General features: G+C 36.6%; 1 protein-coding gene across 16 annotated transcripts in view; it reads left to right on the plus strand.

Annotated features, from left to right (window-relative positions):
- The window catches only part of mtd (mustard), a 509,755-nt gene that overhangs the window by 350,651 nt on the left and 136,141 nt on the right, over positions 1–22,963 (plus strand). For 7 of the 16 annotated variants that reach the window (XM_065235336.1, XM_065235328.1, XM_065235325.1 and 4 more), the window contains 5 exons: positions 2,378–2,930; positions 2,993–3,138; positions 3,586–3,780; positions 17,039–17,181; positions 17,864–17,899. In XM_065235336.1, the coding sequence (XP_065091408.1) occupies positions 2,378–2,930; positions 2,993–3,138; positions 3,586–3,780; positions 17,039–17,181; positions 17,864–17,899 (1,073 nt within the window). The remainder of the gene's footprint in view (positions 1–2,377; positions 2,931–2,992; positions 3,139–3,585; positions 3,781–17,038; positions 17,182–17,863; positions 17,900–22,963) is intronic. The other 9 variants (XM_065235333.1, XM_065235334.1, XM_065235344.1 and 6 more) reach the window with 6 other exon arrangements.

Here is a 22,963-nt window from a genome sequence, read left to right on the forward strand (position 1 = left end):
CTTAAAGGCTTTCACGACACGCTTGTGATCCTGATCACTAATAGAACATCCATTCTGACCAGAGTTTCCCAGCCCAGTTTAATCACACAACTCACCTTTGACTGCACGATTCCGAGTTGTTTTCCGATGTTCCGATGAGAGAGTTGAGGATTTTCCAGGTGCTTGCGCAAAATCATTTCGCGACCTTGCTTTTCGGGTGACGCCATTTTTCCAACTTTCGAAAAACTGACAGCGATAAAAATACAGTGTAAACAATACACTCTAAACTACTTCTACCCAAATTTTCAAGAGAATGGGTTATTTTCTACAGCGTTTTTTCCCTGATGCAATTTGATGTGGGACTCCGTTTTTTAGATAAAACATGCTGAAATGCATGCTGAGAAACGTAAACTGAGCAAAAATTGAGCAAAAACTCTAAATAATCTGAAGGAGGGGGAGAGCTGCTCAATACTGGGGAGGCCTGGATCTCTTGAGATTCCCATTAGGTACGCCAGTGAGTACAAATATATTTTGATTCACCCTGGAAGAACTATTCAATTCTCCTCAAAATCCTCCCAAATTTGTCTTCTCTGGAACTTAACTTGTTCCAGATGTCCAACTACTCCAGGAAATGTCATCCGACTTCTCCAGAAACTTTTTCTTTCCAAATTTCCCCGATTTCTTCTGACTTTCTTCGAAGTACCTCGGGAAGTTTCTTCTGATTTGCTTTGAAAGATTCTTCAACAGCGCTCGTAAGTTTTTTTTTTTAACTTTAGACTGATCCTGATAGTTTATTTTCTATATTCCCCTAAAAGAATCCTTTGACCACCCGTGGAAATTTGGAATGTTAACCTAAACTTTCTTCTATCTTTCCGCGTAAGCTTGTTCCAGTTTTCTTAGGCTGTTTTTTACGACTTCCACCGGAAGAAGAAGTCCAGCATATTCTTCCTGGAAGTTAATTCTGGCTTTTCTAGACATTATCTCGATTTATCGAGATTCTATCGATTTATCTTGAAAGTTCCTTCCGAGTTCCCCAGAGGTCCTGCTGACATGCCCCGGAAATATCTGCCGACTTTCCCCTTAAATTTATACCTTCTTGGATGTCGGGAGCCTATCAGCTTCCTCTGGAAGTTTCTTCTAACTTTCTCCGGAAGTTTTTTCTGACTACTTTGCAAGCTCTTTCAAACCTTTCCAAAAAGATGCCATCAGGATCCATTCGAAATTTATTTTAAATTATTTAAAGTTCTTCACAGAGGTAATTTCCCGGGAATGTTCGGTTTAGAATTTTTACGGAAAGAATGTATATTTAGCATGCTTTTTTTAACCTCTCTAAATCGCAAAAGCTTCCATAGAATTTGGTGAACTTAGTGGAAATTAATTCCCTGGTGGTTCAATAAAAATAGCTTTTGTTTTAAAAATAAGTCACTTTTACAAACCCAAGACAGAAATCCTAGTATGGAGAATTCTGGGAGGCAGTTCATAAGTCTTCAAGGAAACATTCAAAGGACTCCCGGACACAAAAGGGATGATTTTTAAGGAAGTTCTGATCGTACGCTGAAATTAACTAGTCTTCCTTTGGTCCGCTTAACTTTGCCTACAGATGTTTTTTTTTTTTTTATATCTTCTGTAAGCCCTCTTAACTTCACCCTGAATGCCAAATATTGTAATTTGAATCAGAACTAATGTAGGTTTGATTTACTCAAATCACTTGTTGGTCAATTATTGTTTAGGACAAATATGACATTTTAGGAAGTTGAGAAACCGTTAGATTTTTAGTAGATTTCACCACTAGACGTCACTTAAGAAGCCTGCATACTTTGATTTGAACTATTCAGTGATGATCCGCTATAATCTTTGTGAAAATGCTTTATGTGTTCTCAGAAGTATGATTTGAATTTCTTACAACCGTTACATATTTGGATATATTTTCTCCTTAGCTAAAGTTCATCCAGAAGATCTCTTGCACTGTTAGTGCATTCAGAATCCCAACCAATTATCTGGTAAAACAAACTTGTCCGGCAGAGCATTATAACATCTGCACTGCTGACTCACGATTCCTCAGAACCTCTCTGAGTGTATTTCAATTTCTCGATAAATATCTTTCATTGTAGATGTCCATTGAGTTTGCCCTAAAAGGCTGTTTCATTCAACTTGAATCTAAATACCCTTCATCATCTCAGCTATCCTGCACCCTGCCAAGTGAAATTTTTAAATACTTTTCCAAACTAAACAATCTAACTAAACCCGACTAATCGGCTTGCAAAGCCATGGAAAACTAACCGCATGGGGTTTGTAAATTGGCATTCCGATCGATCGATTTGAAAATTTCACTCACCTCTTATGTTTGTGTCACCGTGTCGTCTGTGTCCGTCGTCCGTGTATCGGTGCACCGTCCCAGAATAAAATGTTATTGCAATAAAACCCTATCTCAAAGATCGCTGGACGACGAGGAAGCCACCAGCACCGGAAGCGGTACAACGGCCGCTTCCAGCGTAACGGCTCCAGCGGCCATCGTCGGTGGTGCAGTCGGTGCCGGAGCGGATGATGATGGTGGTCAGCTAGTGAAACAATCCTGTCACGATTCCGGAATTGACATTCGGGATCCCAACTCACTGCCATCGGGTGCTGGTGCTGCAGCAGCGGGAGCTGGATCTGCGGCCCAGCCAGGTGTCCCGGTCGTGGCTCCGATCCCAGCCAAAAAAATCTACAGTGATGCGGATATTGTGCTCAGTGCCGACTGGGTGCCACCGTTGACGATTGCCCCGTCGCACTTTGTCGACAGTTCTCCAAGAAACTCCTCATCCACATCTTCGCAGCACAGCTCCCTGTCCACAACGCAAGCGGATGCCGCCGGCCGGAAGAAAACCTCCAGCGTCAGTTTCAGCGTCGAGGAACACGATCCCCATGGGACGACCCAGGTGGACAAGGGCGGAGAAACGAAAAAGAATAAGGTGAGTGGAAACGCTAGCTAAATCCATCGGAGTTCATTCATGAAGCTTTTTTTTTATTGTAGATGTTGAAACGACTGTCCTATCCGCTGGCCTGGGTGGAAGGCTTGACCGGAGAAGGCGGCAGCACCACTCACAAATCGGACTCAATGGAATCCGCTCCCAACACCGGAGACTCCAATCAAAGCGTATTTTCCAAAGTTTTTTCGAGGTAATGTGTTCTAGTAGTAAATTTTCTTCCGACAGTTTTCAGGATTCTCGGTTTTGATGAAAGCGTTTTTGTTCTCAAATCCCATTTTGCACTTCAAGTCTTTGGTTGACTTTAACAATACTACATCTGATTTTGATTCTATGCACCTACACCACTCGATTTTTGTACATTTACACCGATTCTTCGCAATCACAGTTGGGTTGTGATCAATACAGGAAAATCAACTCAGAAACACTCAGAACTTGATTTGACAATCAAGCACACTCGCACGAACTCAACTCAACCATCCCTTTTTTTTCTGTTCCATAATTTCGGTCCAAATTTTTTCCATTATTTTGTTCGTTTAATGCCAAATAAAACAAACATTTTCTACCTCTTATTGAAAACGTTTTGCACTTTTCGTTTTCTCCGCTTCGGACACTTAAAAATTGCTGCAAAACCACGCAGCTCGCCCATAACATTGGTCTCGGAGCTGGGCGGCAATTTGTTCTTGTCCAAGACTCCCTCGGAAGATTCGGGTGGCTCGCCGGTGCCTCCGTTGACCCCGCACGACGGTCACCACCATGGCCATGGTCAGTTGCACCATCAGCAGAGTGGTGGCAGCAGCGGCGGCGGTGGAGGAGCCACCGCCTCGTCAATCGGGTAAGAACCCTGCGCAGTGACTTAGCCATCCCTCCCAGAAGTGGCAGCTAGAGGTCTGCCTTAAAAACATTGAACGATAATGCAATTGTATGCGTGTTTGGTTGTTGTTGCTATCTTTTGTGTTTAGTTGGATGTTGTAATCAAAGGGCAACTTTTTGTTTCGAAGTATGATATGTGTACCCCTATGTTGTCGGAAGCCGTTTGGAAGCTGATCGAGCTATGGATGAGTTTAGTGAAGCAACAGCATGGATGGATAAACACTCACTAAGATTACCTGCTCTACATATGAGATCTTTGCATGGTTTCAAATGTGTTCCGCATTTGACTTAAGAAGATTGTGGCTTATTTCAAGTTTATAATATATTCCGAAGTCCAGGACTGGTAGTGAGTCACTTTTTAGTGACTTGGTCACTTTTTTCAAGCCAGTCACTAAAAAGTCTCTTTTTTAAGGTAAAGTCACTAAAGTCACTTTTTCTTGTAATCAGTCACTATTTTCAACTTTTTTAGCGTGAATTTATTTCAATATTGATCATTATTTGCTTTGTGACGTTTAATCGTCTTTCTCTATCTACAGGCTGTCTACTCATTTTTCTAAATAAAATTTCCTGGGTTTTCCAGGTTTTCCCAGAACTTTAACGGATAAATTCAAGGCTTATAATAAGAAAGCTTTTTTTTAAATGTGTTCAAAATATGCTGCATTGCAGTCCCATTAACTTCACAACAATTGTAGAAACTTTGAAGAATTTCTGAGGAATGAAAGGAAATTCTGAGAATTTCAGTAAAGCTCCATAATCAAACTGCGGGAACATAAGGGAAGTTAACACACTGAAATTATGGGGAACTTACTGAAAGCTTTAAGATCCTCAAACCGGTTCTTTTAACATTCTAAAATTTTCAGAAACTTTTATGAAGTTCCTACAATTTCAGAGCACATCACAGGTGTTAAGCAAACTTGAGAAATATAGAAACCTTGAGGGGTATTGTGAAAATTTAAAAAATTCTAAGCACCTCAGAAAAGCTAGATCTAGAGATCTAGAGAAAATCTATAATCGTAAATTTAGGAAAATTTAGAACCCTTAAGATGTTCCGAGAATTTCAGGGAAGTACAGAGACCATCAGATAATTTATGAAAACTTCATAAATATTTCAGGAACTTCACAGAAGTCCAAAGAATTTCAGGGAAATTTATCTTCAATAGAATTTAGAGCTTTAGGGAAGCTTCGAGATCATCAAGACAAATCAGAGAATCAAGGGCAGTTCAAATAATTTAAAGAAAATTGTAGAAACCTTAAAGAAGTTCCGGAAACTTCAGCAAAGCTCCGATAGAACTTCTGGAATGTGATAATAATTATATGAACATCCGGAAACGTGAGAGTATTATAAGGGTGTTATATCATGGAAATATCAAGAACTACGAAAGTTTAGCTAAGTTGATTAGAGAATATCAACGAAGTTCCATTCATTTAAAAAAAAAATGCGAGAACTTTTAGCAAGCAGCGATAAATATCTTCAAGAAATTCCAGAGAACTAAGAATTTTGATAGTTTCATGATATTCAGCGAAGTTCCGAGTACTTCGAGGACGATCAAATAGCTTCAGAATAATCCCATTAACTTAAGCAAATTTGCAGCGACTTACAAGGAATTAAGGGGTATTCCAAGAATTCTATGATTGATCTAAAAACGTCAGGGAATTTTAAATACATATATAATATATATCAGAAAATTTGCCGGACAAACAAATTTAGAGAACTTCAGGTAAGCATAGTTCAGGGAAAATAAGTGAGCGTTTTTAATGGTTAGAGTACTTAAGGAAAATTGTAAAAACTTCAAGGCAAATCAATTAATTTCAGTAAAGTTGCGGGTTGTTAAAAAATACTGATAAATTCAGAGCAACCTAGAGAACTTTAATTAAATTCGTTTAGGCATTTTTAATAACACCCGGAATGTCTAGACTATTGAGGAAGTTTTAAATTAGTGTCGATAATTTAATAGAAGTTTAATGAACTTCAAAAAAATCATGAGAAATTAAGTGAAAATCATAAAACTATACTAATTATTTCATTCTAATTCCATGAAAATTGCGGGAGCGGGAGAAATTTAGAAAAACTTCGAAAACTTCACAGAAGGACAGTGGTATCTAGAAACATTTCGAGAACTTCATAGGAAAAAATTGGGAAGTTCTCAGAATAGTCCATTTCATATTCAACGGAAATTTCGATGAATCTTCTTTCAGTTTTTATCGGAATTACCTTGAAATTCTCCACAATAAGACGCCCTTTGGAAAGATTATCAGAATATTCATTGAATTCATTTCAGATTTCCTTTTGAATCTCCCTAAGAATTCTACTCACATTGAAAGTCTCCTAAGAATTCATTGGCATATCTACTCACAATTTCCTTAGATTTCTTCTCATAATTTGTTTGGAAAACTCTCCTGAATTTATTTTCCAAATTCCTTTGAAGATGTCCTGAAGTTATTCTCAGATTTGATTGTAATCCTTCTTTTAGTATTTCAAAAAAATTCCAAGGACTTATGCTCCGAATGTCCGAATGCTCCCACACTTTTTATGAAATTATTCTCAGAATGCCCTTGGAATTTTCCTTTGAAGTTCACAGGAGTTGTGCTCCCCAGAAATTCCTAAGAGTTTTCAATAAAATTTATTTTTAATTCAATTCAGGGTCACTTTTGGGGCCTCCCTTAGCTCAGTCGGTAAAGGCGCAGCTACAAAGCAAGACCATGCTGGAGGTGGCTGGGTTCAATTCCCGGTTCGGTCTAGGAATTTTTCGGATTGGAAAATTTCTCGACTTCCCTGGGCATAGAAGTATGATTGGACTTGCCACACAATTATACCAATGCAAAAATGGTACAGGCATCGAAAGCTCTCAATTAATAACTGGAAGTGGAAGTGCATCTAGAACACTAAGTTGAGAGCACGCAATAAGCTAATATGCGATAAGCAATAAGCTTGAAATGCGAAGAAGAAGAAGAAGAAGAAGAAGAAGGGTCACTTTTAGTCACTATTTTTGCAACTATCAGTCACAATTTAGTCACTTATTTCTTCAACATGGTCACTAAAATCACTATTTTTGACAGCAGTGATGGCTACCAGCCCTGGAAGTCCCCAATTAATCACGCAATAATGTAATGCTTTTACTCGCTAGCAACGCAAAGGCTATACTGACTGGAAAGGGGGTAAGAGGGGCATAGTGAACAGGTGTTCCAAACTTGTAATTCAAGACCAACAATTGAAATGGCCTCAACTCCATTTTGTAAACAAACCTTGTAAGGCCATTTTCTCGCGAACCGAAACCTTCATTCGCAAACCTTAACCACAATTGGGTAGAGGAGAATTTCCCCTACCTGTTCATTATGTTGGTTTGCCTTTGCGGACTTCGGTTCGCGAGAAAATGACCTTACAAGGTTTGTTTACAAAATGGAGTTAAGGCCATTTCAATTGTTGATCTTGAATTGTTCAAATCAAATTACTTGGTAGTAAGTTCAATATCACTATTGCAATGATCATTGACCAAATAATTTGTTTCAAACCATAAGAAATCCAAGGCTAAAACACAGGAAGCTCACTATGCTCCACCTGTTCACTATGCCTCTCCTTCCCCTAACTGTATAAAGAAAGAGTGAAGGAATAGTAATTTCAGAGTTAATGTACACGTGCATCCATCCCGCGTGATAGAGACACGCTTTCAATCAGATCGTAGGTGCCTGGTACATTTCGAGACGAATTATTTCGCGTCTCTTTTTTATTCCTACGTGTCTCATTCGTGTCACATGTGCTGTGTCTCATGAGCTAAGCTCGGCGAGCTCCAGGGAGATCGGCAGCGTACCTACGTACTGCGTGCATGCTAAAAGAGGCTGGTTGGTGATAAAGAAAACAACGTAGAACTGTTGATCGAGTAGTCCTGTCACACTCTAGTGTTGCTGGTACAGCTGATTGATGTGAACCAGATGGTATTCAGTTTTTGAGGGTTGAGAGATTGTGGTTCTATAGAAGTATTTGAAGCGGAAGATGAGTTAAACGATTACACATCAATTACCGGCGGGGTTATTTGTTACCGATCCATGTGCATGGAGTTTTCATGGTTCATGCTCGACCAAGTTCAAATCTCGATAACTTCTTCAAAGGGATCTATCAGCTTTTGTAAACAATGCATTTGATCGTCGATTTGGCGTAACGGGTAGCTCGCACTCGCTTACTAACACCACTAGCAGGTAGGGGAAAATGTCCTCTATCTAATGGTAGTGTTATCATGCGTGGGCGAGCTACCAGTTATGCCAAATAGACGATCAAATGCATTGTTTACAAAAGCTGATACGTCCCTTTGAAAAAGTTATCGAGAAATGATTTAAAATCAGCTCCTGATCATTCTCACAAAATTTGATCTCATTAGGATGTGAGCTTGGCCCTTTGAAGTTTATGTGGGAATTGAAAAATTGAACGTTAAGATAATTAGTTATTAATTGATTAGGAAGATGATGTTCTTCTGACATGCTCCATTTACTACTCAGCAGACAACGTTGGAATAATAGGAAAAACAATCCAGGCTATTATGTCATAAGAGCAAGATGCAGTGTTGCCCTGAAAGCAGCCGATTAGTCCTACCAGAAAGTTATCAACTTAGAAATAAATCAATAACTAATTTTCTAGACATTCAATTAAACAGTGGTATCGAACAAAGTTGTAGCTGGGAAAATTTCACGTAAGGGGAGGGGACCTTTTGGGCAACTTTTCCGTAAATCATTATGGTGTAGTGCAGAAACGATGAGGACAAAAAGTACTCTTTTCTTATAGTAATTCCCATATAAACTTCAAAGAGCCAGTGCAGAATTAGTTCGCCACAAAATTTGCTAAAAGAGCCTGATTCGGAACCGATTGATCTTGGTGGATCAAATTGAAACCATCATAATATAATAGGTACTTTGCAGCTGGCGGAGCACCAATAATTCGGAGGGCCCTTTAAAAAAATGTCTTCGCTGTTGAAATTGATTCGTGTGACTTCATCCAGCTGTAATTTCAGCCTTTCAAGATGTAGCCGATATCATAACTAGTTAATTTAAACATGTACTTAAATTTGAGAACTGTTCAAATATATTTTTAATCTAATATTTATCTAAAATATATATCTAATAATATTCCTAATATATTTAGAAAAAAAGCATGGTGTGTTAATCCCAAGTAGTAGTCAACCTGAAAATATGATGAGAAATAAGAAAACTGGATTGTAAATTTTAGGATATTTGTCACACTCAACCATGTTTTCCAAAATGTTTTTTTTTTAGTAGGCTCAATATCTTTGAAAGCTCTGCGGAGCCGAAGGACTTAACAAATATTAAAATGGAGATCTAAATCAATTTCCTTCTTTTTTTTTGTTTGCAACGCATCGAATCTCGACAGATCCACAAACCGTTTCTACCGAGGATACTGGGCTTCGTTTTTGCATGCTTTATCGGCCTCTTGAGTGCATGTCCATTATCACCACCTCTTCATGCTGTACCTCTACCACTTTCTCTGTTGATTTACTGGTGCTGTCTGACAATGCATCTACAGCCACTACACCACACAGCAAAAAATAAATTTTCATATTACATCCAAGAGGATACACTTCAATCTTGTCGAAAATCTCATATAATTTTTATGGCCACAAAAATAAACAAATGTAGTAAAAGCAGCGTACTGTCAGTTCATGCACTGTATGGATGATTTTCGTGTTGGCAAGTAATATTACACCATACTTTTTACACGATTGAAGTGCACCCACTTTGATGTGATACCAAAATTAAATTTTTGCTGTGCAGGGTACGAACTGCTATCCTAGTTGCAAGGAATTTTGTAGTTCTTCAAGAAACTTCGCGGAACGTAAAAGAACTATATGGGGGTACACTTTGTGAAAACCGAAAATAGAACATGTAACAAATTAAGAAAGATTTTGAACCAGCTGCCCCTGGTCTAATTTCAATAATTTTACCACCAATCGATCAGATATATGGCTACGCATCGATAACAATGCTTCCGAATGTTGATTTTTAACAAGATACTTTTGAAAAACTAGTAAATGTCCAGCATTGTCCAAAAGCGTCGAATTAACTAACAAATCCACCCATTATCTACATGCATATGCTGCTTCCCCAGCACAGTCGTCAGAGAGTAGTAAGTAGACGAAACAAGCTGATGTGGCATTCGTCTCCGATCCTCGGGCGCGTGCGAATAGGGAGGATAGAATTGCGTAATGTTTTGCACATTCATCGCCATATTCAGAACCAAACGCAAATTCTTCGAGATAACTACCATTCGTCGTCTGGCTCGCCGTGGCGGTGTCTGACGTATCTCCGGTCTGATTTACGAGGTGTGCTGAAGGTGTTCCTAAAAAATGAGATCCGTTATGCTGTCACCTACACTAAACACGCCAAGCGTAAGCGGACATGGATGTCATCTACGTTTTGAAGTGACAGAGACGCACTCTGTTTGGTTTCGGAGGTTGAATCATCACCAACTTTGGCAACAAAACGGCTCTTTTCAGGGCCACCAAGCTTATTACCGTAAAGAGTAGCAATAGAATTCATCTGCCTGTTGGTCCATAGTCAGAACCAATGATCACACAAAATGCTCATGTAATCAAACTGGAAGCAGGGGTACAAATTATTTTGATCAACCTTGATCAACTTTGAATCGCCACGGCCGGATAGAAGCAACAATCTAGCATCTAATTCGACGAAGACGGCAGGAAACATTTGTGAAGGCGAGTTATTTACGAAATAGAGTGTCGATGAAGAGAATCGATCAATGTAGATAGGACCTATTGAAAAGTGACGCGAGATTTGTTTTCCGTACTGAGCTCCAATGCTACCGACGCCAGAGAGGCAGCTCCCACACCTGGACCCTACCAATCGACTCATTAACTCAACCGGGGGCCAACGGCTTTACTTCCCGAAGGAAGCCGTGATCAGAGATGTTATGCCTTAGAACATGCCGGTGGCGCCGACTGAGATTGGACCCAGGCCTGCTGGGGTGAGAGGTAATCACGCTAACCACCGGCGCCGATATCTTTCAAGGTGATATAACGGCGAATGAGAACGATCCAAATTTGAGTTTAGTTATCTTAGAAATAAGAAATAAAGTGCAGGAACTCAGCGATGAGTAAATTTGCTTCATGTTTTCCCTGGTTTTTCCAGGGAAAAATTCCCGAATTTGAGAAAAGTAAAGATTGGATTTACTCAGTTTATTGGTACTACTCCGAGATTAAATAAAGTTTTCATCAATTTCCTCATTTTCGAGCAGATTTTTTAGGTTTTCCACAGGAAACCATGAGACAGATTTACTCATCGCTGAGTTCCTGCACTTTTGGCGATTATGAGTGAACTAAACTCAAATTTGGGTCGTTCTCATTCGCCGTGTACGCAAAAGGAAAAGAGTCAGTGTCGCTACTTGATAGCAAACTACTCATAATGGGAGGAGTCTTTGTAGCTTTTATATCACTTGGTTGCACATCATTCTGCTTTAACCTGAAAAGATATAATTCGGATTTGGAAATAGGTAAAGGTCCAACTGTATCTATTGCTACTGTATGGAATGGATGTGGTGGAGTATCAGTTTTTGTTAATGGTTCTTTGGTGTTTTTAAAAGATTTATTTTGTTGACAGTGTTTGCAACTGTTTACGTAGTTCCTAATAGTTTGTTTCATATTTTGCCAATAATAAAATGGTTTTAATTTCTTGTATAATTTCACTTGTCCAGGATGTCCTGCAATTTGTGAGTTATGATTGTTAAAAAGAATTTCTTGAATTTCATCAGAATCGTTCACTATTACAGGTTTATGGTACACAATTATTTCTAAATTTTTCAAGTATCTCGATCCAGTGTCAATAAATGATTGGATGGGTACAATGTCGAATAGAGAGTCATTCAATGCAACGAGATACGTTACAGTCTAAGATTTTGTGACAAGCAATGCATTAGGTATAGGACAAACGTCACGATAGGGAGGGGTAATTTTTTGCTCGGTTTAGCGTGACATAATTAATGCATGGGCCCTAACTGACCATTTCAAAGAACAATTATCAGCAGTATTTACCGACGAACCATTGGACCCACATCTGATGACTGATGCAGCAGCTAATGTACCTCCAGGCTCTGTCATTGGTCCTCATCCACCTATATTACATAATACTGTTGAATCAGCTTGCGCTCGGTTAAAATGTTCATCAAACCCCGGTCCGGACGGCATAACATCTGTCATCTTGAAGAAGTGTACACACTTAGAAATACCTAATCTTACACGTGACGGAATCTATCTTTGACATAAATGATGAGACGTAAACAAACATGTCATGTAAAATTAAGCGCTCCGAGACTGAAAAGTTTGAAAGTACGTTTGATTGAGCTGATCTTCACGTCTATTATGATTCAATTTTATGTCAAAACTGACGCTCGTATATATGTCAGTCTCAGAACACCTAAATTTACATAATTTTTTTAAGTGTGTAGTTTTGAATTTCTTCATTATTTGATATGTCACATGATAAGTTTTGGTTTCAGACTGAGCATTTTGAGAAGAATTTCATGGTATTTCAGAGATTACACCCAACTCTGAGGTAGATTCCAACGAAATGTTGGAAAAATACTTTTCAAAATTGTTAATGGCATACCAAGAGATTCCCGGTTAATATTCCAAGTGAATTGTAATGAATATTATGGAGAAATTAATGGAAGCAATTCCTTGAGTGTTCTGCACTGTTATGGAACAAATATCTAAGGAATACCGGACATAATTAAAAGATCATTGACGGTAATCCTGAAATTAAAAGTAGTTCTAAAGACATTTTAAAATAATCCGTATGAAATCTTTAAGACATTTGCAAAGATATCTTGAGAATAAGTTTAAAAGAAAAAAAAATAAGTAAATTCAAACATTGATTAACAAAAATCTTCACGATTCTGAGACTTTGATAGAAAACTAGTTTCAAGATCCTGGTCTTGGTAAACCGTTCCGGATTATGGGGCTAGAAATTTCAGAAAAGTGTAACAACAAGAAATATGTGATCTCAAGCATGGAAATATGTGAACGAAAGCCTGGCCTACAGATATATGTATATCGGATACATTTTGTATTATTTTATTAGGTTTGTGCCATCAGGTGAGAAAACCGCTCTCTGAAACTGTCAGCTCATTCTGATATAACAAGAGCTGGCGCTTTTGTTTTAAATTTTATATGGGCTGGTAGCAGGTCACTTTTTAGTGACTTGGTCACTATTTTCAAGTCAGTCACTAAAAAGTTACTTTTTTCACCTAAAAGTCACTAATGTCACTATTTCTTAAAATTTCGTTACTAAAGTCACTTTTTTACGACTTATAATGTCAAGAGTAAATAATTTTCCTTTAAAAAATCACATCAAGTAACAGCTCGATTTGGTAAAAAACAAAATTGTTAAAAAGTTTCATTAAAAATCAGCGTGTAAAGTCCAACAAAGAAGAGTTGCAAACAGACCAGAACTGTCCAATTGGTGCTGATGGAATCACTAATATTTTTTAATTTTTTTTCATCTCCATGATTAAGACATTCAGGTCTTCGATTTTTTTTTTCAGACCGAATTATAAAATTTCTAAGTTTTTCTTTTGCCTTGTGATATCGAAATAGTAATAGCAAATTTTCTGAGGTTTGGATAAAAAAAAATCTTATTCCAACATCCTGGCTTCTTTACTTCGTGATCTTGGAAGTTTTCCAAGTCTTAGATATTTCAAAAAATGGTCTAGAAAAATTTACTAATTTAAATTTTTCAAGGACTGTGAACTTACATTCCCTAAATTCAAAATATGAAAATTATTCCAGGCCGCACAAGTTTCTTAACTTGTTTGTCTTAGAGATTTCGATATCCCGGAATCTTTAATTTTTTTTTGGATTTCCAGATGTTAAGTCCGAGACGCATGCAAAATATTTTACACAGCAAATAAATCTGACTCATATGTGAGTCCCGTTCACTAAAATTTGCATTTGAGTAAATTTTTATTCAAATATGAGCGAATATCACTGATATTTGAATGCCATTTATTCATATATGAGTGACAATTACGCATCTTTGAGTAAAAATTTAGTCATTTCTGTGACCTACGTTTTTGCGAATTTAAGTGAAATAGGAGTCAGATAATTTGCCGTTTGTATTCACGATCTTTCCATTTTGGACAATTTTCCTCGTTCCAGAATAATGAGATTTTTTCTTGGACCGCTATCTGGAAAAGTTGTGTAGCTCCTAGAGCTATACAAATCTGAGGTGTTTCAAAAGTTTCCATATTCGAGGTCTTTAAAATTTATTGTCTAAAAATTGTCAACATTTGCCTTGTTATTATTATTTGATTACCTAATAGGGCATAACCGTAGTAGCACGCTTGTTACAAATCAATTTTGGAAACTTATATACGACTTATTTCAGTCATAAACAAGTTTTTGTAACTAATTGTGATGAAAGTGTGCTACTCGGGAAGGATGATGCAAATGATATTTTCATTTTATTTCCAACATCACTCAAATAGGTCGAGTAAGTAACTCATTTAATGATAAATTCACAAATCAATAATAAAAAAAAATAGTGTACTTTAAGGATAAAGCGTAGAGTGGAAAATAATTTTAAAAAGAGCAAAATTTTCAAATTTTGCGTCACATAAAACGAAAATCAAATTTGCATTAGTCATGATCATGGTGACCTGCAAATCCCAATTTGTAGTTTCCCGGGGCTTTCCCAAAATTTTGGTGATTTTCCCGGTTGATTTGAGCCAGGGCAATTTCTGATAACTAAATTATAACCCATTTAGCTTAGTGATCTCTTCGGCTCAGTCGCATATATGCTTAATTTAAATGTTTATTTAGCAACAGGGCAATACCAAACTATTTTAGAGAAAAATCGTTCGCTTCTAGAAGTCATTATGATTTTTCGATGTTTTAACTATATTGAAAAAAGTTCGCTCAAAACTCTTTACAGGATTTTTATGAAATGTTCTCAAATTTCCTTTAGAATCATTTCCTATCACAGAGTTATTTTCAGAGTTTCTCTTAAGTTACCTTGAGATTCTCTCCGAGAGACCTATTCAATATTTCAGAAAAAAAAATCGAAGAATTCATCCTAACATTCGCTTCGAAAAAACTTACTGAAACTGACTCCTTACATTCTATTTAGAATTAGTCTGAATAATTTATAATTTACATGCAATTTTCCTCAGAATTGTCACACAACTTTGCTCATAACTATCTTGGAGCTCTCCACTAAATTCTTCTGAAAATTCGCTTGGAATTCTCCTCATAATACCCTTGAAATTCTTCTCAAGATGCTCTTGGAATTAAACTCGGAATTCTCATAAAACTCATATCAGAATTCCTTTGGAATTGTTCCCTCAAAATTCGACTCCCTTGGTTTTTATTGTGAGATCCATGAAACTCTCTTCAGAATTCGCGCATTTGAAATGGACCTGGAATCCGCTTCACAATCGTCATGAATTTTCCAAAAGAACTACCTAAATATTCTACTCTGAACGTCTGAAGTCCCAAAACAAATGACTTTGAGTTCTAGTGAAATCTCTCTTAGAGTCCTTAAAAAAGACCTATTGGTATTTTTCTCTGAAAAACATTGTTGTTATCTTTTCAAAATCTCATTAAATTTAGTTCATTAAAGTGACTGTATCCTGAAAATATTTTCCAGTCCAGGAGCCTTGCAATTGTTTGAAAGTCCAGAATCTTATTTTTTCCGGTTTGTCATCGAAATTCACGGACTTTTCCCAATTTTTTCCCGGTTTTCCTGGTTCACTGTTCAATAAATAAATAATAATTTTTCGAGGCAAGTTTATGGGATCGGTAAACCATTATTTTATTTTATTTTATTTTAAAGGAGCATGACAAATGTTCAGGATGGGTTGTGATTGTGAGTTTATACAATTTCTCGAAGTGGCTCGCAGTCAACGAAATATTGTAATCATTTATTTCGAGCAATTAATGTCACTATTAGTCACTTTTTTTTTGGATTTGAAGTCACTATTTGGTCACTATTTTCATTATTTTAGTCACTAAAGTCACTACTATTATATTACATATCCACTACCAGCCCTAATATGGGGATTTAAAGCATTCTTCGAGTCCAAATCATAAAACCAGAATTGTTACGTTACGAATCCCCTGAGCGAATTATAACAATGTGTCTCGTGATTTTACCAGAAAACGACTTCTCAAGTGGTTCCAGCCTGTTAAATAAAACTACGCGTAAAACCAGAGAACTCATCCATGGCGTCATAAAAGCTCCCAAGAAAAAAATATCGAATCATTTTTCCACTTCTTTTGCAGTTATCCTCAATTATTATATGTGTGTGTACATAATACCCGCTTTATCGGTGTCATTTAGGTTGATGAAATGATTACTCTTTTATTTAACTTCATTGTTTCAATTGGTATGCAGCATCCAATTCGATTTTTTTTTTTAACAATACGTTTACTATCATATATCACAACAATATCGTTTAGAGTGTAGTGCAAGACATAGATAATGTCAGGTTCAGAGAACTGATCTATAATCAGCATGGAAGTACCTGGCCAAATTGTTTGTAGATAGAAAAACTGTGTTTTGTCGCCAGAACGACCGAACAATTATCATTTTAATGTAGGTATCATCAACTTTACGTGAATCTTCATCGAAACTCTATTGTGTTGTAGTATCAATTTTTTGAAACGATTATTTCTTGGATGCATTGTCAAAAGATCTCCAACAAACATTGGAAGCAAAAGTATGCGCAAATGTCTCTTTCAGCTGTCAATTAGCTCAAATTGTTTGATGGGTCGTAAGTATTTTGGTAAATAATTGTCGCTGGCTAGCTAGCCCACACAAACTAACACCACCATCAGGAGGATGAAAATGGCCTCTACATGATGGAGGTGTAACCTAGCAGTTTCAACAAATAGACGTTTGAAGTAATTTTTTACAAAAGTACTTACGACATTTGGCAAATTCATCCGATATTCGTCCCATTCCAATTCCATCATGTAGTGATTTTGTGATTTTCAGTTCCGAAGACTTTCCTGTCACGAGCGTGTTATCAGGCACAGTTTTAACATCCTTTCAATTGGAATAGTCTGTTATTTCTTGTTCAAATATCTTGTTAACAACGAACGAACGTCTCGTAGAACTCAATGTTATATCCGTTTTAATTCATTGTTAAATAGTTTGATGATGCAGAAAAAAAAAATCTAAAACCTCTCTCCTCCTCCCACCAGGCGCTCCTCGATAGGAACCTTCATCCGACCGCAATCCGAGACCGGATCCGCTGCCACCAAGCAGAAGCAGGCACCACCAAAGCTAGACTACCGTTCGATGGTTTCGATTGACGACATGCCAACACTGTTCGTTAGCTTCGACAGTAAGTATTTTCCCGCCTCCAATATACTTCTTCTTGGTAATTTAACTCTTCTGTTTCCAAATTCGATCGTTTCTGATAAGTTCTCTTTAACAGCATTTTTTTTTTTATTGATTGGACAGTGTCGTTTCATTTTGTTGTTGCTGGTTTCGGTTGCTAAGAGGTTCGATCTCCAAGGATTAGCCTTGTGTGGATCTGAGATATGTAGGAGTCGATCAAAGCAAAGCGTTTGCATCACTTGTTAGAGGATACGGTTTTGTTTGTTACAATTACTATCTAGATTTCAAAATCCGTTCAGTGTTTCTTGTTTTTTTTTTTCTAAGAGTTCGCTAACTGCACGAAGAAGATTTCACTTATAGGAAAATGAAAAATCTCCTTTTCAACTGAAAATGCTCTTGCACTTGATAAATGTAGCGTTATTTCTCGAAATTCGTCAACTCACGCAACTCATCCTACATTTGCGGCACCGATAAAAGAGTCCTATGAAAATCTTGATCTGTTCACTGAAACTGTCTCATTTCAAAATACAAATCATTCACTTTTTCAGTTTGTAACTATTCGGTTATGTATTTTTTATATATTTTTACTTTTTCATACAAAAAAATCAAACCGCAAATACAAAAATGTACAAACCACACCAATATCAACATACCAATATATATATATACGTACAACATCATTCTAGTGAAGGCGCCATTGTTTCCGCAACTTGAGAAACTTGGTAGGTCCGCAGCAAGCGTGTACGTGCTTGTATGTATGTGTGTGTGTGTGTGTACGTACGGTATCATGAACATACATAAACGAGCTTTTGCGCACACGATCTTCCTACTCATGGCTGGGGTCATCTTTTGATTTTAACTTTTCACTGTGTACATTTTCATTTTACAGTGTGATTAGCTCAATTCATCTACATTACCTTTCTTCTTCTTTCCACCCATCGAACTCACTGAATGTTTATCCATTGTGATCTTGCATGTTTTCATCGTTTTGTATCGCCATAATTTTCCGGAAGAATCGAACTTTCAGATCCTCCATTGAACTTTGAATGTTTATAATTCAGTGTGTTCCGTTTTTTGTAGGAAATGTGTTGTTAATTGTCAGAGGGAATGACACTTTTTTTTTGTTTCTTTATTTAAGAGGTTTTCGGCCTACACGGTAACCGCAAAATACCCAATAATGACTATAAAAGACTCGATATTGACTACAAAGCTCGCTACAAAGTAAGCATTTTCGAGGGAGACTGGGAATGGCAAATCATTTACATTAATTTTGTGCATTCATTTGCCTCTAACTTTTTCCATCAACAGTATTCCGTTAAATGAAATATGAAACTTTTGTAGGTTTTGATATTAACTACAACTTTTGTCGATATATCAAATCTGTACCTCTTATACCTGACGAACTAGAGCGGGAAGAACTTGTTACTACTTTTTAGTGAATGTAATTTACATTCACTGAAAAACATAGGTATGTTCTGTTTGCCCCGGTTCATCATGCATAAGATATACAGATTTGAGTTATTCAAAAAGGTTGTAGCTAATATTAAAACCTACAAAAGCTTCATACATCATTTCATGGAATTCTGTTGATGAAAAAAGTTAGAGGCCAATGAATGTAAATGAATGCAAGAAATGAATGTAAATGATTTGCCATGCCTGACTGGGACTACACATTAAATGAGTAAACAGTAAATTGCGAATATTTCCAAGAAGTAAAGATAAGAGAACTTTGTAGATGTTCAAGGAGCAATTTTTCCGCCTAGAATTTTTTTTTCTGGCAAATGCCACCTTTGCCACCTGAAATGATTTTCTGGGTTTTAAACGATTCCCTGGCTTGAAGGAATTTTAATTCGATTGTGCGGTTCCCGGACGCCACACGCTATGTCGGAAGGCACTTTTTTTGCAACATTCATGTACCTCAGTTTTATCTTCACAGGAAGTTAGTATTGATCCTAACAATCAAATCTGCGAAGATTTTAAAATATTTCATCTTGGGTTTTTTGAGAAAAAGTGTTTTGAAGTTTACTTAGCTGTTAACAAAGGCGTATACGGACTATTGATGATACAAAACTGTTACGGATCGAAACAAATTCAGCTGAAAATGATTCAAAAGGGGATTAAAGTTGTCAAAACACTGAGTTTCAATGATACAGTAAGATTCCCTCTTCGGTACCGTCAGATATCGTAACAATGTAATGATCTCAGAATGTTTAATTAATAAAATAATTAAACAATGGTTAAGTCTCTAAATTTACTATTATTGAGCCATTCCATTTTAAAACGATATAGTGGTTCTCAGATTTTGGTAGGAAAGGGTAGTTTTGATCTTCATCGTAATTTTTTTTTTTTCATTAGGAGGGTGACTATTTCAACGTTAGGGTAGTCCAAAAAAACGTTTATTTTTTTTTCAAAAATGACTTTTTTTTTAATATTATAGCTTGGCCAATTTTAAAGATCAAAATATCAAATGAAAGGTAATTAAAAGTACCGTTAAACGGGGTAACATTGATGGTTTTTTTAAAGTATATTCTTAATATTTTTTACAGCAATGACTGTTTTTCAAATTTTATATTTTTAAAACAAGTACTGAGGATCCAAGAGTTAATTCTTTCGTAATATTTTTTTTCAAACAATTTAGTTCTTTAAGTATGAAACTTTGAATGAAAATATAATCAGGAAACTTCATCAGCAATAAGAATGCAATATTGAATTTGTGATGACTGTATCGGAAATACATTTCATAAGTGATGGTTGAGTGCTTTTTTAAAAAGGCGAAAAACACGAAAATGGTTTATTAATATGTTTGTAAAATATGTAACACATACTATTTAAAAACTATACACCATATCAACGGAAAGACCCTAAGCTACAATATGGAACCAATGTTTCTTATTTGGAAAAAGCACAGCGAGTAAATTTATTCTTTTTATTATACCATCAAAGTTACCCGCATTAGCAAAGATACCCCGTTTTACGGTACTTGTAATGATGCAATATAATGATATTAAAAAAATTGGATTTTATATTTGAAAACATTGATTGTATTCGTTTATTATGGTTTTTATGGTTTGTAGATAGAGGGTGCAATGTGTTTTTATATTTTTCCTTAAAAATTTAGGCTTTTTTACACAACATATCGAAAAATCAGCGATGTGTTGTTTTTCATTAGCTGATGATTAAAATTTCATCCTTCAAAAACTGCACGATTATCAGGCAATGGCGTTTATCAAGCACCTACAATGGTGACCAGCGAATCCAAATTGCGTATGCTGAGTCGCATTTGCGGCAGCCGCCATATTGCGTTATGGGGATCATTCTTGCCGCGTTGTCTTTCCTCATAGCTGATTTGAGGCCGGGCTGGATAGTTTGACGGCCGGTATGTCTCATAAATTTAGCCAATTTTAGCGTATGTAATATAACAAAAGTATAGTTTAAAGTCATGTAAAATATAAAGTTATAAAGATAACTGTTACATACTGACCTTATTAACACTCAGATTAAGATCTTTCTTAAAGCTGAGTAAATCTTCGTGAGAAATCTTAGGTTTTTTCCTGACTGTTTCAAATTTAAACGCATTGGTCTTCCTGCGACGTTTGAAAAACTAACCTAGACTAGTTTTTTGCCTGCTAATTATCTAATGCTTTTGGCAACAAAGTGATGCTTACTTTCATCTGCCAATTTGGAGAGATTCTGAAGTCTGAATTCTGAAACCTGCGTCCGACATAATTTGAAATTTTTTATTCTGTGGTGTTTTTTTCTTACAAACATCTACACACCCGCACAACTTTGACTGTCGAGTTTGATCTTCTGGATATTTATGAAGCTCAATTTTCATAAACTGCTCCCTTTTTTATACCGGTAAAGGGCAATGTAACATGCGTGAGCCGTACTCACGATTTTTTTTAGGTGGAAAACTCTCATTTATATTATATATTATACCTGTTTTCTAAGACATAGAGTGGTAGTTGTTCCACCAACGACCCGATGAGACAGCTTATATTATACATTCAAATTCAAATCCCTGTTCATATGTTTGTCCTTGATTTCGTTGAACTTAGATGAAATTCTTCTAACTTTCATGATGTTCTTTGATGTTCTTGTTTTTTTTTTCTTAAAATTCTCAGACGTTTTTTTAAAATTCATAGTACTTTCCTAATGTTATTAAATTTTCCTGTGGTTCACAGACCATCCTAAAGGTTGCAAAAATTTCCTCACGTTTAAAGAACTGTTTGCAGAACATCATTGAAATTCATATAATGTCGCTATAGTTCACAGAACACTCTTGAAGTTCGTAGAACTTACCAGGAGGGCATTGAACTCCCCTGAAGCTCACAAAATGTCCCTGAAGTTGGCAGATCTGGAGAGCGAAGCACACCTTTAAAGTTTGAAGAATTTTCCTGAAGTCTTTCCTGAAGTTCAATGAACTTCTCTGAAAGTTGTTGAATTTCTCTGTTTCTTTGGAGGAACTTATTTATAGTTTGCCGAACTTTCCTAAAATTCACTACAGTTCCCTATAGTTCGCAGATTTTCCTAGAAAGTCGCTGAATCTTCCTAATTGTTTTCTTATTCAAAATATGGGAATTGCAATGAAGCTCTAGCAATTCTGTAGTAATTCAAGGTTAGGACTACCTAAACTCACTGGGCAAGAGTAACTAACCTCATGTGAGTTTCATTCCTGTATTATCGGTTAGACGATTTTCAAACCAATTCGTCATGGTTGCCAGAATTTATTTTCGATCTCGTCATCGAGTCAAACATATCTATTTTTTTAAATCCAAGCAAATTGTCCACCCCTCAGGATGTTCCACCTTCCAGGACCTTCACCACCTGCTGAGTACGGGACACAAATTTTTCGGATACCTACAATCTCCTTTATTAAACTCCATGGAGTAAACATCTTTCAACCATCGTCGGCTAAAGTGGCTTGATTTTTTTTACAGAGTCGCTTTTCGAAGCACAACAAGCGACTCTCTATTTTCTTCATGAAGTTTTTTTTTTAATTTTTCCAGATTTGCACGATACCTCAAATAAAAACAAAAACATTCGAAACAGGACGAAAATCAATGCCTACTATGATTACGTGGCTGCCTTAGACTGTCCTGCTCGTTTCTTTCTCTTTTACTCTTATGAGGGAAGAGAAATTAATTAAGAAGTTGTTCTAGCAACAATTATTAATTGATTTTGGTCAAAGTCGACATAATCAATACGGATCTCACTTGAGAGTCAAAGAGAACTCTTTAATGCCATTTAGATTAATTCAATCATCATTTGAATCTTGTTTAACTGCATTTGTTCAATTCGTAATAGTTTTGTATCGTCAATAGTCCATATACGCCTTCATAATCGACTTTGTAAACTTCAAAACACTTTTTCTCAAAAAACCCAAGATGAAATATTTTAAAACCATCACAGATTTGATTGTTAGGATCAATACTAACATCCTGTCAAGGAAAATCTGAGGTACATGAATGTTGTAAAAAAAAGTGCCTTCAGACATAGCGTGCGGCATAACTCCAATGGCCCGTGATCCTCAATTCTTGTTATTGCTGCTCGTTCTTCCAACAAGCAGAATTGGGGTATTCGGGGTAATTTAACTACAACTCTTTAACTGAATTGGACCTTCAATATCGGGCATTGACTGTGTTGATTGTTGCAAACCCAACCCTTATGAAACGAATGTAAGTACCGAACAGTGTTAGCCCCTCGTACTGTCTACTATCACCAGCTTTCGATGTTCAATGTATGCTCACCGTTATCCTGTATTTGATGTCACCATCATTTGAGCA

Source organism: Ochlerotatus camptorhynchus, unplaced genomic scaffold, assembly GCF_037179485.1.
Source record: "Ochlerotatus camptorhynchus isolate MF236.1 unplaced genomic scaffold, CSIRO-AGI_Acam_v1.1 ptg000472l, whole genome shotgun sequence".
NCBI lineage: Eukaryota > Metazoa > Arthropoda > Insecta > Diptera > Culicidae > Ochlerotatus > Ochlerotatus camptorhynchus.